General features: G+C 45.9%; 2 protein-coding genes across 3 annotated transcripts; one reads left to right on the top strand and one right to left on the bottom strand.

Annotated features, from left to right (window-relative positions):
• Positions 1-452: 452 nt before the first annotated feature.
• LOC124467001 (lysine-specific histone demethylase 1B) lies at positions 453-6,738 on the bottom strand. 2 transcript variants are annotated; one of them, XM_047019045.1, is made up of 21 exons: positions 6,584-6,738; positions 6,142-6,287; positions 5,788-5,909; positions 5,582-5,671; positions 5,352-5,463; positions 5,129-5,242; positions 4,990-5,028; positions 4,700-4,892; positions 4,178-4,362; positions 3,905-4,075; positions 3,724-3,798; positions 3,420-3,554; positions 3,108-3,279; positions 2,878-3,005; positions 2,404-2,535; positions 2,231-2,305; positions 2,019-2,135; positions 1,804-1,929; positions 1,486-1,608; positions 1,248-1,400; positions 453-1,129 (listed from the first exon to the last, which is right to left on the bottom strand). In XM_047019045.1, the coding sequence occupies exons 1-21, from the start codon at positions 6,597-6,599 to the stop codon at positions 1,046-1,048; spliced, it is 2,508 nt and encodes an 835-aa protein (XP_046875001.1). In that variant the 5' UTR covers positions 6,600-6,738; the 3' UTR covers positions 453-1,045. The 2 variants fall into 2 exon arrangements, with proteins under 2 accessions (XP_046875001.1, XP_046875002.1); XM_047019046.1 differs by having other exon boundaries at positions 6,142-6,275.
• Positions 6,739-6,971: 233 nt separating this feature from the next.
• On the top strand, positions 6,972-14,039 carry LOC124467445 (cilia- and flagella-associated protein 69-like). The gene is made up of 23 exons (XM_047019729.1): positions 6,972-7,088; positions 7,238-7,297; positions 7,427-7,492; positions 7,802-7,911; positions 8,000-8,076; positions 8,188-8,358; positions 8,475-8,627; positions 8,838-9,015; positions 9,117-9,240; positions 9,320-9,368; positions 9,455-9,576; positions 9,689-9,920; positions 10,010-10,174; positions 10,320-10,435; positions 10,525-10,643; positions 10,721-10,802; positions 10,891-11,083; positions 11,324-11,461; positions 11,543-11,619; positions 13,183-13,380; positions 13,507-13,593; positions 13,677-13,781; positions 13,866-14,039. Exons 1-23 carry the CDS (start codon positions 6,972-6,974, stop codon positions 14,037-14,039), a joined length of 2,913 nt encoding a protein of 970 aa, XP_046875685.1.
• The last annotated feature ends 467 nt before the right edge of the window (positions 14,040-14,506 follow it).

The raw sequence follows: 14,506 nt of genomic DNA, 5'->3' as shown, positions 1-14,506 counted from the left end.
AAATATTTATATATATACTGTCGATAAATTATTATAACAATTTTTACTAAATTTGTTAAAGACCCTTCATCATGACCGAAACGCCAATAGGTTCATGTTGACAAAGACCAACTGATATTTAGCCTAAACTTGCATTGACCCACATTTATAAAGAATTGAATTAGGCTACTCCTCTTTTTATTGACACTTATCATCTACATCTCTGTGTCTAAACTGTGCATTTTTTCTCCTTGTTCTTCGAATTTTGTTAATGAAACTTTGTAGCTTTATTTGGAACGACTTTTGCTGTCATCGTGAAGTTGTAGGCTACGTCTTCTGACAAGAAACTGGCATTGGCCCACTGCAATTTACCAAATGTTCCCCCTCCCACGGCTCCGTTATTTTGCATCTTCAGCACATCATGCATGTCCATCTTGTTTTGTAAAATTGTGTCATTGCATCATTACTGCCAGCATGTATCTTTTATTACACATCATAAATACTCAAGCATTGTGACGGCTGACAAAGTAACAGCATACAAACTCAAACACATGGTAACCTAATTAGGATACAATTAAATCATTGTGATATCAAAATTCTATAAATTATCAGACCTCAGGATTCATCCTGTAGGTAAAAACACTAGACAACACTACAAAACATTTTTATTTGGTGTTTCAAAACAGCCATTCCTATCTCAAACATGCCATGTAATAAATCACATCAGAAGTGCTACAAACAAGTACTAATTTGAACATTATACCCAGTTGTCCATTTTAGTGCATAGTTTTGGACAAAAACACAGTGACAGGGTTCTCAGTGAGTGTCATTTCCTATAGGATGTTGTCAGGCAGTCAGGTGTTTATTGTGAATAAGGTCAATTCCTCACTGAATCCTGCATTTGCACAAAGTACAGTAGATTGAGTGAAGTCAAGTCAAATCTTGTTTTATCATGGTGGTAGGTGACAAGTTGATGTATAAATGTTTCAAAGGAGTCAAGGCAGGGTTCTGAGGCAGGGTTCTGAGGCAGGGTTTTGAGGCAGGGTTTGAAGACAGGGTTTCGAAGTCACAAGGCAGCTATTTTACTAGCTTCCCGGACCCCACTCAGATAGGCTCCTGTTACTGTCTGAGGAAAGTGTCGATTGGTTGCCTGCAAACAGAAAAACAGATAATATTAACACAATAAATATCACCTTCTTATCTGGAATTTTCTCTGAAGGAATATAACCTTAACTAATGCATGTAAGTAACAATGATAAGACACTAACCTCGCCAGCAAAAAACACTTTTCCCTGAACATCTTCAGCAATGACATCATACGCCTCACCGCTGCCCCCTGTCTTCACAAAGCTGTATGACATCTGAGACCACGTGTCTTTGCTCCAGCGCGTAACAAAGTGCTTTACCGGCTCTGGGACTTCCTGTCCACAAACACAGGAACAGGACAAGTGTGCTTAGATAGTGTAGACTGTCTGGTGTTTCATTTCTCTTGACTGTTGGCCTCACCTGGTCCTTGAAGAGTTCACGTAGCACCATCATGGCCTCCTCCACCACCTCCTCATCTCCCATGGCCATGAAGGAGGGCACAGCATCCCCGGTGATCACAGACATGAGGACGCTCTTCTGTCTCTGTGGAGTGGGACACAATACAATACAGCACTCTCATCTGGCCTTTAGGATGCAGAATGGACTTTATGGCTCAGTTTCCCAGACTTGGATTAAGTCCATGCGCTAGTCCTAGCCTAAACTTTTTCAATTGAAATCTTCATTTAATTTGTCCCTGACTTTAGGACAGGTTAATACAAACCCAACTGGAACTCAAACCTGTGGATCCATGTCATAGAACACACCAAACATCCCTCGCTTGTCTGGGCGAGGAGGAAGATGACCGAAGTAGTCTGCTCCTTGGATCTTAATGTCCCAAAATCTATATGGAAACTGTAGTGCAATCTGTAGACACGTAGAAGACAAGTTCTGCTTAGGCTGCATGAACTAGTTCCCTGTGTTGTCTGTAAACAAGTCTTTTTGGATCCACTTACCTTCTCAATTATACCTGCTCCAAGACTATGGATGGCTTTCAGCTTTCTTTCAGGGAGAGGAGGGATAAATTGAATTGAATTTGATTGAAGTAATGTCAATGGGACAGTAACGAGGACCTACAAATAAGACAGAACACCAAATCAGTGTCAGTGTCATGTTTGAACAGCTGAAATACAAAAGGAAGTGAAGTGAGAAAAGGATAAAATCCTACTTTCTGTGCTGTCCACTGAGCACCGTTGGAGGAGGTTACCTTGACAACATCTCCTGAGTAGTCGATAACGTGAACCTGAATTTAAAACAAACAATTGTTATTGTTACTGTTGCTTTAAGTGCATTAATATGTTGAGGGGAAACCAAAAACTGAATGGAAGTTGGGAGTCCTACTGGGTTCCTGAGGCGGATGTCAAGGCCTTCTGAGAGTTTGTTGAGGATTGTGGAGTAGCCGCTGGTTAACAGAGTATGGTCTCCGGAGAACTGGGCAAAAAACTCATTGTGGTCCCAGGATCTAGCAGAAACCTGCGCAACGAGTACATGTAGCCGATGTGAACTGGTTAAACTCAGAGTGCCAATTATACAATGACAATCTGGGGGGTCAACTTATTCTCCAGGGCATAAAGTAATATTTACAATTACAGGTAAGAAAGATGTATAAACATATCGACCCCTCCAACTTGTTGATTTTACCTTTGGGGGGGTCCAAGTCTTATTTAGGGGGGGGGTAAAACCCCCCCAACCCCCCGTAATTCGAATCCTGGTTAAACTCACTCCTCAGGTGTAAATATACCACAACCACGCCAGCAAAGAGCTTTTCGGCAGCGTAGCTGGTTAGTAGTCTGACTTGTGAGCTCATTTTCAGACCTGGTCCAGTGTGCTTCCACAGGCGTACTCCAAGTTGCTGAGGTGGAACTGAAGCACTGTCTGCTCCAGCTCGCTGAACTGGATCCCAGACTCCTGAAGGAAGTTCTTGTAAACCTCCTGGATTTTTTCTGAGGGTGACATGTTTTCAATTAGCACAGCGCAAAAGTCGATTTAATATGGCCACTTATGTCTGTGTTGACAGTCTGTGTTGGGGTTGTGTGTCAGCTGACCTCCCAGGGGCGTGTCCTGGTGCTGAGACTTGTCCTTCCTCCACTCGGAGATCACATCCAAGATGGCGTTGAAGTGGAAGTCCATGCGCTTGTCGATGGCCTGGTCTGTGGCCCTGCCTCCCTCCTGGAGCAGATCACACCTCTCTCCCAGGGTGTGCATCTTCATTCCCAGCTGCACAAACGAGAAGGAACAAATGACGAATGGAAAACGACGCTGGCAAGGGTGACTCCCCACCCAGCTGACAGGGAACGAAGAAGTGACGCAGGATCCAGGTGGGTTACAAAAGCTTGGAAAACTTCCACAGCACACACCTGCTCACACATCAGCGCGATGGGGTTGTTGATGCAGCCATTCACGATCTGAGCCCCACGACCAACGTTGATGCCCAGGGACATATCATCCCAGACCCGACCTCCTATACGGCCCCTCGCCTCAAGGATCACCACCTACGCAGGGACAACCATCCAGGGTCAGAGCAGAGACTAGCAGACAAACTCAGTCCCACTGGCATGGTTTAAGCTGGTGTAGGTGCACTGGGCATGTGTAAAGCCCTCTGTGACCCTGCTTTTAAAAAAAGATACAGAAATAAAAATTTGATTGGATCTGAAAGGTTACCTGCATGCCAAAATTCTGTAGCTGTCTTGAAGCGGCCAGGCCCGATGCCCCAGCTCCGATGACGATTACATTCTTCTACAATCATAAAAGTGACACAACAACATCAGATACAGGCCACAGCACAAAACTAGAACATGGTCCAAGGCATGGTAGAAACCAAGGGTCAAACTGATCCACTCACGTTGTGGTATCTCTTCGGGAGAAGAGCCTGTTGGACAGAAAGAACTCCTGTGTTGATAAGCCCCTTTCTGGTCATGAAGTGGAGAACTCTGTCCATCTCCTGCACGCATCGTACCCGCACCAGTCCTCGCACGATGATGTGAGGAGCACATTTCTGGGGAGTCAGCACCTCCTGGATACAAAGCTGTGTATTTACTACGAGGCCCTCTTATACTCCAGTAGGGTTAGTAGGCTTTGAGGTGCGGTGGACATGTTTAGAAAGCGGTGTGCGTACCGTGCAGTCCCTGTGCCAGGAGGCCAGGATGAGGTTGCGCAGGGCCAGGTACATGGTGGGATCTCGGGAGAACTCCGGGAACTCGTACAGCTCGTCCAGCTCCATCATGTCTGGTCGCACACACAAGGCCTTTCCACACTCGTTGGGCTGGTAGAAGGGCTGGAAGTACGGACACAACCCTGGAACTGAACATGTTTTAGACCATAAGAACGTCTGACTCACTGGACCTGTTGAACCATAGCAGTAAACCAGACTCAAACTTAACCTCACCGCTACAGAATGTAGGTATGGATCACTGTACTACACTACACATCGAGGGTTTAGGTTGGTTTAGGTGCAGTTCTACGGGCGTATGTGAAGCCCTCTGTGACACTGCTTATTAAAAGGGATACACAAATACAATTTGATTTGATTCTACATGACAAGTTGTTTCTCCTGACTGGTCTTCCCATAACATCGTGGCACTGTCCAGATACTTCTAGACTGCATTGTGGGTGTATCCTCTCCCTCCTCCAGACTTACTCTGGGGCTGCACGGCCCTGCAGTGATCCGCCCTCAGCTCAGCCAGGCACTGGTTGCTAGGGGACCCGGAGGGGCTCATGCCTACACAGTCTGGGTAGTAGGACAAGAGGAACGGGCTGGCAGGGCTGTGCTTGAACAACGGGGGCAGGATCAACATGGAATGCCACCAGCTGTCAGTCACCTCAGCCACTCTCTGTGGACGACAGGAGCGACAAGGCAAGATGGTAGAGTCTACGAAAGGCTTACAAGTATTACATAACCAGAAGATTGTTTGTGAGGCTCTTACTCACCAAATCCTCTGGTAGAGAACACTGGTCTTGTCCTTCAGTCTGTGTGTGCGTGAACACAACACAAAATGACATCAATAAAGCATGTCAACTGACAAATTGATGATTATCTGTGAACTTTGACATCTTCCCAGTCAGTCACCTTGACGTTGTTGAACTTCATCCCACAGCGATATGTGGCCGCTAGCGAGGCAGTGAGCTGGATCTCCTTGGTGAGTTGACGCCATTTTCCACAGTCTGCCTTGGTGCACTGGACCTGGAGACCGGTCGCATGGGGACCAGTTTTATGTTAACAGTCAGTGTGATGGAAAGTAGGGGACGGTGATTATAAATGTTTCGAGTGGCAGGTTGGAAGCTGTTCTCACCCAGTATGGAAGCTGCTGGTCGGCCATGAAAGCTTTTAGACTAGGCTCACTCTTCCCATTTCCTGTCCAGACCTTTTTCCAGGAAGCGTATGTCTCGTAGCCATCTTTGTGACTGGAAAACCCAAGAAAACAAAGTTGTAATTACATTTAGATCAACATCTGTATAAACAAATTATTATATTATATTATATTAATTATTAAATTAATATTGTTTTTGCTATATAGTGTACCTTCTGTAGTAATGATCAAAACATTCATTGCAAAAGTGCTCTCCACAAGACAAGTGGTACCAGCGTGACGTGTAGCCATTTTTTGCACACCTAAAAGAAATAGTAGTCTATTTGAAAACAGTTACGCAGTCACAGAAATACTCTCGTAGAACGTGTTCTCTCTCTCTCTCTCAAGGTTATAAAACATGTACAGGTGGAAACAATACCTCTCAGAAGCACTAGCAAAACACACTGGATACGTGGCGCTGCATCCAGCCTTCTCACACTTCCTGTACTTCTTATCACCCTGGTCCTCCTCTTCCTCTGTGTCCGTGGACTTCCTTTTAGTCTATATCATATAATATACTTATTAATATACACTATAACATCAGTAGTTGCAATAGGTTTAAGATGGGCCAATGACATAGCAAGCTACTCAGTGTCACCTGGGCAGGGGCACCGCCAGGAATTTTGGGCCCCATGGAAAAAGAAAAAAGGGCCCCTGTCAGTCAGGGACCCTTGGAATTGTCCTAACTTGTCCCCCCTATACGGCGCCCCTGTACCTGAGTATTCGTGCATACCTGCCCAGGAGGAGGGTTGTTGCTGCGCTTCACTCTAACGTTGCTCTGCCTTCCAGAGGAGCGTAAGGACTGGCCATCTCCCGGCGAATCCATCGCAGCTGTTCTCTTCTTGGGCCTCTTTGCGCCGGAAGCATCTGGAAATTGATCTTATGTTGCAGATTTTATTATAACGGAATGCCAAAGAACTTTAGCCTACCACGGTTTTTAACAAATTCACATAGCGAAATTAAATACCCTAATGATTGGCTATATCAGGAACAAGGACCAAGAATTAATAATGTTAATACTACGCTAATCACAAGTTCACTGATTTAGTAGTTTGCGAGCAAATGTGACAAACGCTAGCTTGGTTTACAGACCCTCCTCAGCCAAGACGAGCTGGCGATTCAGAACTGTCAAACAACATTCTCAGTGCATGCACTAAACAGAGAAAAACGCAGACCTGCATCCGTAAGCATGGCTGGGCCGACTCCCTTTTTGGGGTTCTATATTTATTTATATACTGCCGGGACGACGTCTTATTTCTTGAATAAATGTGTCTTTGTTGTTGTTTTAATGTGGAGAAAATCAATGCGACTCTGTCATCAGAGCCCACTTCCGGTGTACAAGGGAAAAAGATGGGCGTTCCCTTCTAATATTTTGACGTCTCCTACTTTCCGTAGCAGATGGATAACCATAGCAACGAATACATGCGTTTGGTTGTGTAGAAAGCTAAGCACTTGCCGTTCAGCAGTAGCAATGTGCTTTTCTTTACTTGTTCTAACCATTTGCTAGGTCGTCTTTTTTTAAATTTGTGGTATGCTTTTGCAATGCCCATTTCAGGAACCGAAATGACTCAAAGTCATTGGATGACAACAGCAAATGGATCCAAAGTCAAAGTTCATCGCAGAAAACCTGAGATTCCACTTGTCAAAAATATTGGAACGGACAGCAGTGACACACATGGGGTACCGGATATCAGTGTCTCTCCTGCAGTATTTATGTGTTCATGTCTTATAGTGAAAATAATAGTTCGTCTACAAAATGTAATGCTTTTAAATGTCTTATTTCACATGATGACAATTATTCTGCTAAATGTATTATTTTCCTTTTTAAGGTGGTCCCCAAGCCCCTTGAACTTAGTCGCGTAATTAATCTTCTTGAAGATCCTTTAACAGTAAGTCAAAGTATATCTTCATATTTGGATTATAAAACGTTTTTCTTCAAGAGACTATACTGATATCAACAATCCACAAGATTAGCTAACTTTAAAACCAATTTTATTTATTTTATTTTTTTCCTAAAGGGTAAATTGAAAGAGAGGCATCTATTTGTGTTTAAGAAACTTTTGAAGAAATGTCAAAGAGGATTTGTATCCTTTTACTTGCACATTTTTACTACCTTGTTTATCTGAAATAACATGTCACGGTTTTGTAATGTTATTTGTGATGTTCTGGACACAGGCGCTGTTAACATAATGTCTTGTTGTTGACAAGGACTGAAGTGTAAGCTAATTCCCAAGATTCCAATTTAACACCGATGCCTATTGCTTTCTGTGTCAGCATTTTCCTTGCACAGAAATAGTCAGTATGATTCACTGTCTGCCCCAGTGAGGTGACATCCTGTTTTTTAAATGTATTTAATTGCATGTTGGTTTATGTCCTTAAATTGAAATGTCAAGCTTTTGAAAGAACTCGCTGACATTTTTAAGATTGTAAACATATGTGCGGAGAAGTCTAAGGATCAGCCTGAATATGCCTCAGTGCTCTGTGACTTCCTGAAAGCGTGCAGGTAACAATCTGTTTCAGCCTATTAAAAAAGTGATTGGTTGTTTTTGTGATATCCATCTCACTCTTTGCACCTGACATGCTTTCTCCAGGCTTCCCTTCCTGAAGGAGAAGGTGTCCGATGAGATCACCTATGCTCCTGCGGTCAGAGAGTGTCTGTCTCAGATGGGTATGAAGCCATATGAATACAGACAATCTGCCAACTGTATTTATTTGGTTTATTTAATATAGTGCTTCTCCAAAAGCTTAACAGTCAACCAGTTTGTTTCTCTACCGACAGGGTACCTGATGAGGGTGCCACATGCTGAAGTCAGACACGAGATCTGTGACTCTATCAAGTCGTTATACAGCCCTGTGGAATCTAAGCAGTCTGTGGATGGTATGGACTGGCTCTCAAATATAGAAGCTATATCTTATATCTATCTCAATAAACAGTATAGATTGACATTTAGTAAAGTGATCTAATTGCATTTTGGCAGCCTGTGTGCATTCCACATTCTAAAACCTGTCTGAGTTGATGTAATGTTGGGGTGTGAAGAAGCGTGTGGAAATGCTGTGTGTCTGCAGGGCCGCAGCCTACAGCCCCGGGCTACGTAGTGGGTCTGTTGGAGCAGAGTGGCCTGGCAGAGACCCTGGTCCTGTCCACGTCCCTGCTGGAGAACCAGCCGTCTGTTTACAGGCAGGTCCTACAGACTCTTCAGAAGCTGACAGGCTCTTCTGGTAAATACGAGCTTTCAGCCACAAGGATGGAAAACAACAAGGCTATCAAGCAGATTAACTCCCTTGTTAGATTAAGTAGCTCTTAGAATAAAATAGTTCTTTAAGGAGGACCAATCACAATCTTGACATTCGGTGTCCCGCTGTCAATGTCAATGGTCCTAGTTTCTTATAATTGCACCTTGTTGCTTATTTGAGTTTTTTCTTCCTCAGATGTAAACTGTGGCCATGTGCTGAAGGCTCAGGGGGCCCAGATAGTCTGCTTCCATATGAATGACCCAGACCCAACTGGACAAATCCTGTTCCGCTCCTCTGAGATCTTGTGGAACTTGCTAGAACGAGGCTGCAAAGACGAGGTCTCATTTCAGCTAAGCAACATGGACTGTATTGTGTGGGTGCTTCTATTATACAGTACTTCATGGTCAGTCATATCCTAATTAAACTACATAAAAGGCGGTTAAAAGGTCAATTCTTTGCATTTTTGAATTGTAGGGCCCTGAAAGAAGCCTTTTTGAAGCTGCTGTTAAACGGCTACCGGCATTATGATTCTCAACTCAGGAATGACCTTCTCGTGATCACAACCCTCATAGCTGAAAATCCCAAATCTCCACTTATTGTAAGTGTTGCTCTGTGACAGGAGGAGGTTTATTCTCATTTTGGATTGTTTGTTTTCTTATCACTACATTTTCTTACAGGAGAGTTTATTTGCCAAGCAGCTCATTATTATTGGCACATTTCCAGAGAGTGAGTACAAATAAATGGTGCAGAAAAAAAAACACTATCGTAACAAGTCTGTATACATTTTAAACAAATTATGTTTCAATTTCTAGTGAAAAGTCACAACCCTCTAGTCCAAAACCTCAAGCTGTCCTACAATAATGAAGATTTTGAGATGAAGAAGCTGTTACTGAACTTGTTTGTTGTCATGTCAAAGGACCTTTCTGCCCTGCAGGTAAGTGACAGTGTTTGTTTTCCCACAAAATCCACTAGCTGACTATAACACAACTATTTGCAGGTTTTGTACCTGAATAATTCACCTGAACTCCCGTTCTGTATCCTCCTAGCTGTTCAGAGAGGGTGGTGTAGTGGTGGCCCTGCTCCTGCTGGTGAGGCCCCCCGGCCCCCATCCCGGGGGCTCACCGGGGCCTCGCTACTGGACGTCCGTCCAGCAGGAGGAGCTGCAGCTGCAGGCACTGGCCACCCTGGCCAGCGTGGCTCCCCTGATGCAGGAGGAGTACGTGAGCTGCAAGGGCAGCACCTGCCTGCTGCTGCTGCTGGAGTGGTGCGCTGAGCGGGGTGAGATCTCCCGGGGGCTGGGGAGGAAGAATAGATAGGCTGCTTGTTTCCACTGCTCACAGTCACTTGACTTGATCTGTTCCCCACAGACGCCTACTTTGGCCAGGGTCACAGTTTCCACGGCGCTGGGGGGCGGGGTAGCAGGATGGCTCAGATGCGCTACTGTGCGAGGCTGCTGAGGGCGATGGCTTCCCTTGGCAACGAGGCAATCAACCAGGGGCTCTGTGATCAGGGAGCCATCAGCCAGTTGCTAGGTACTTCAGGAGGAGGGAGACTCCCCTAATGGAAACATTAAGTTTATGTCAGTCTGTAGGAAGATCATTTCAAATGTGAGCTTACCAGAGTCTTACAAATAGCTACTAAAAGTTTTTTCTGTAACCTTGTGGTCTGTGTTCTCAGGGATTGTGATGCAGATGGTAGAAAGCCCAAAGGAAGAGGATGCTGTTACCCTGGAGATCAAGGCTGATATTCAGATCATCTTATCAGCGCTGTGTGAAAACGATCTACACAGAAAGGTAGAGCCTGTAACAAAACCTAAGAGTGTAACTGATCACGCATGTTTTGGTTTGATAACGTAGTGTTTATTTACCCTGTTGTGCCACAGGAATTGTTTGGATCTGAGGGAGTGGAGATGACGGTGCATTTCCTCAGAATGAACCCAGAGAAGTTTTCCAGCGGTCTGGGACACAACATTCTCATCCTCTCCACAGTGGACTGTGTCTGGTCAGTTCACAGACCCACAGAATCAGATCAACTTGTTTTGCAGCTGTGTAATATTGTATAATTCCTATATGACCCAGGTCTTGTATTGTGGGGTGCTACACAACAGAAGATTACTTCCTGGCCAAAGAAGGAGTGTTTCTGCTATTGGATCTCCTCCACGTAAGAACCTTCCAGAAGGTTCACACATCGTCAAGCTCGGCCAAGCTTTCCTGTCCTGTACCGTGTTGTGATTCTATCTCCCATGCAGTCGAGTCCCGGCAACATGCGAAGCGTGATCCTGGGCACCCTGCAAGACCTGTGTGACAATCCCAAGACACTGACTCATGTCCTGGCGTGGCGGGGCCCAGGGGGGCTGTGCTCCGGGGGGCTGCTCCTGGAGCTCTGGAGGCAGGAGGAGGAGGAGCTGGAGGTCAGCCGAGACCTGCATGGCAGGATAGCAGGTGGGGTTCTCCAGGACAGGGGCGTAGGTCTGTCTTCAACACGTCCCACCCATGATCATGAAACCTAGGGCCCTGCCTTGACAGCTACAACCACAACATAGCACACAGGCTAAGCTACTAATTTTTAAGTAGGCTTGAATGCTATGAAATAAATCAAGGTGACAATAAATTAATATTGAAGTAATGATTAATAATGCTCAAAATAATAATTGTGAAGATGTTTTCCCTAATGATGCCCAGATCCCAAGAAACCTGTTCTGTACCGCCACCAAGAGGAGAGTTCCCACGTGTCTCTGCCGGCTAACAGACCCAGCCCAGCTGTGATGGATGTGTCTGAAAACCTGCGCTCCAAGATCTACTCCGTCTTCTGTAAGATAGGTAAGGAACACCTCATTTTTTAAGAGATGGTTGTGGACTGATGTCACAATGAGAATATTGGCTAACAGTCTCTTCATGCAGGGTTTGAAGGTCTAGATGGATTGTCAACAAAGGATTACATCACTCTAAGCATTGTGCACAGATACCTGGACTTCAAGGTAAACATGCTGTAAAACTGCAGAGCAAAGTAGTCTCACTGTGTGGATGTTTTAAAGAAAGCTTAACAGAAAAGTGAGTAAGAGTGGGAGGCTGGTGTGGTGATGAGGCTGGTGTGGTGGTGATGAGGCTGGTGTGGTGGTGATGAGGCTGGTGTGGTGGTGATGAGGCTGGTGTGGTGGTGATGAGGCTGGTGTGGTGATGATGAGGCTGGTGTAGTGGTGATGAGGCTGGTGTGGTGGTGATGAGGCTGGTGTAGTGGTGATGAGGCTGGTGTGGTGGTGAGGCTGGTGTGGTGATGAGGCTGGTGTGGTGGTGATGAGGCTGGTGTGGTGGTGATGAGGCTGGTGTGGTGGTGATGAGGCTGGTGTGGTGATGAGGCTGGTGTGGTGGTGATGAGGCTGGTGTGGTGGTGATGAGGCTGGTGTAGTGGTGATGAGGCTGGTGTGGTGGTGATGAGGCTGGTGTGGTGATGAGGCTGGTGTAGTGGTGATGAGGCTGGTGTGGTGGTGATGAGGCTGGTGTGGTGGTGATGAGGCTGGTGTGGTGGCGATGAGGCTGGTGTAGTGGCGATGAGGCTGGTATAGTGGTGATGAGGCTGGTGTGGTGGTGATGAGGCTGGTGTGGTGGTGATGAGGCTGGTGTGGTGGTGATGAGGCTGGTGTGGTGGTGATGAGGCTGGTGTGGTGGTGATGAGGCTGGTGTGGTGGTGATGAGGCTGGTGTGGTGGTGATGAGGCTGGTGTGGTGATGATGAGGCTGGTGTAGTGGTGATGAGGCTGGTGTGGTGGTGATGAGGCTGGTGTAGTGGTGATGAGGCTGGTGTGGTGGTGAGGCTGGTTTGGTAATGAGGCTGGTGTGGTGGTGATGAGGCTGGTGTGGTGGTGATGAGGCTGGTGTGGTGATGAGGCTGGTGTGGTGATGAGGTTGGTGTGGTGGTGATGAGGCTGGTGTGGTGGTGATGAGGCTGGTGTAGTGGTGATGAGGCTGGTGTGGTGGTGATGAGGCTGGTGTGGTGATGAGGCTGGTGTAGTGATGATGAGGCTGGTGTGGTGGTGATGAGGCTGGTGTGGTGGTGATGAGGCTGGTGTGGTGGTGATGAGGCTGGTGTGGTGGTGATGAGGCTGGTGTAGTGGTGATGAGGCTGGTATAGTGGTGATGAGGCTGGTGTGGTGGTGATGAGGCTGGTGTGGTGGTGATGAGGCTGGTGTGGTGGTGATGAGGCTGGTGTGGTGGTGATGAGGCTGGTGTAGTGGTGATGAGGCTGGTGTGGTGGTGATGAGGCTGGTGTAGTGGTGATGAGGCTGGTGTGGTGGTGATGAGGCTGGTGTAGTGGTGATGAGGCTGGTGTGGTGGTGATGAGGCTGGTGTGGTGGTGATGAGGCTGGTGTAGTGGTGATGAGGCTGGTGTGGTGGTGATGAGGCTGGTGTAGTGGTGATGAGGCTGGTGTGGTGGTGATGAGGCTGGTGTAGTGGTGATGAGGCTGGTGTGGTGGTGATGAGGCTGGTGTGGTGGTGATGAGGCTGGTGTGGTGGTGATGAGGCTGGTGTGGTGGTGTGCTGCAGGTCGGGGAGGTGTGGGATGAGATCTCCAGAGAGCTGACCCTGGAGAGGGTGAGACCAGTCACCCCAGACATGGAAGCTCTGGACACCATTGCTCAGATGACGGAGGACACGGCGAAGAGGGTGATCGCTGAGCAAGCCAGCCTCCTGGAGAGACAGGCAGACACAGACATCCATGAGGAGAAGGCCATGTACACAGAGGTGAAAGATCACATCGCTCTGCCTGCCATGTTTGTGCGTGTTATGTTATTGGAGAGGGATGGGAACACAGTGCATTTTAATGATAAATGTGTCGCTGCATCTTAAAGATGTCTTTTTATTGAACAGATTAGCTCCAACTGGAAACAGCGGAAACTTATAGCCCAGTCATGGGATAATTATGTTGCCAAGACAACACATTACAAGATTCTGAAGGTACGTCATCACACTCCCTACTTATTTGTTCCCACAGTGTTACTGTGATGGTGATGTGACGGATTACTCTGGTTTTTCTTCAGGAATCAAAAGCATTACAGGAGAAGTCTATTGACTTGTCCAGACCTGTGACAAAACCAAACGGTTCTGTATTTCACCCAACACAGATCCAGGGGTTGCAAACCACGGTATGTGAACATGTATACTGAATTGAAATTGTTATAAAAAAAATACTGCTTTGAACTTGTTAACATGTGTGTGTGTGTGTTTAGACCTTTTCTGGGCGGGTGATAAACATCCAGAGCACTCCTGCTCATCTGACAGGAGGCCCACTGGCCGACACCGAGCTGGCCCTGGAGAGACTACCCATCCAGGGAGGGGCCCTGACAACAGGCCCTACTGGGGCCCCGGACCCGGAGTACTTCAGCACTGTGTCTGTCACATAAAGACTCTGTGCTTATCTCATTGTGTGTGATGATAACAACTTGCATTATCTCCAGTTTTCATGTGTTGTTACTAAGTGTTAAAATCAGAAGTAACAAACTCATTGTAGCTCAATTTAGGAAATCCAATTTTCTGTAAATTCTGTGAAATCGATTAAAATTACACAACATTAAATGTAAAAATATCAGCTCTTGAAAGACTTAAAACAAGATGTTTGAATTGAATTAAAAAATTAAAAAATTAAAAGCCTCTGGGCTTAAAAAAAAAAAGCTTGAGGTGACAATGATTACATTTCTAGAACTGAAGTTTGAGTGGGTAAAATGATTACATTCAACAAGTAAACACTTGAGATTTAAATGTTCTTTGTCAGAGACAAAATAATCACAGAGGTATTTCAAGGTGATAATGTATTTACTGGATAGCTGTCTCAACTGGCAACATTATGAATGTTTCATTACCAGGCACTTGT

Source organism: Hypomesus transpacificus, chromosome 4, assembly GCF_021917145.1.
Source record: "Hypomesus transpacificus isolate Combined female chromosome 4, fHypTra1, whole genome shotgun sequence".
NCBI lineage: Eukaryota > Metazoa > Chordata > Actinopteri > Osmeriformes > Osmeridae > Hypomesus > Hypomesus transpacificus.
The sequence above is the reverse complement of the archived record's forward strand: the minus strand, read 5'-3'. Positions and strand labels throughout refer to the sequence as shown.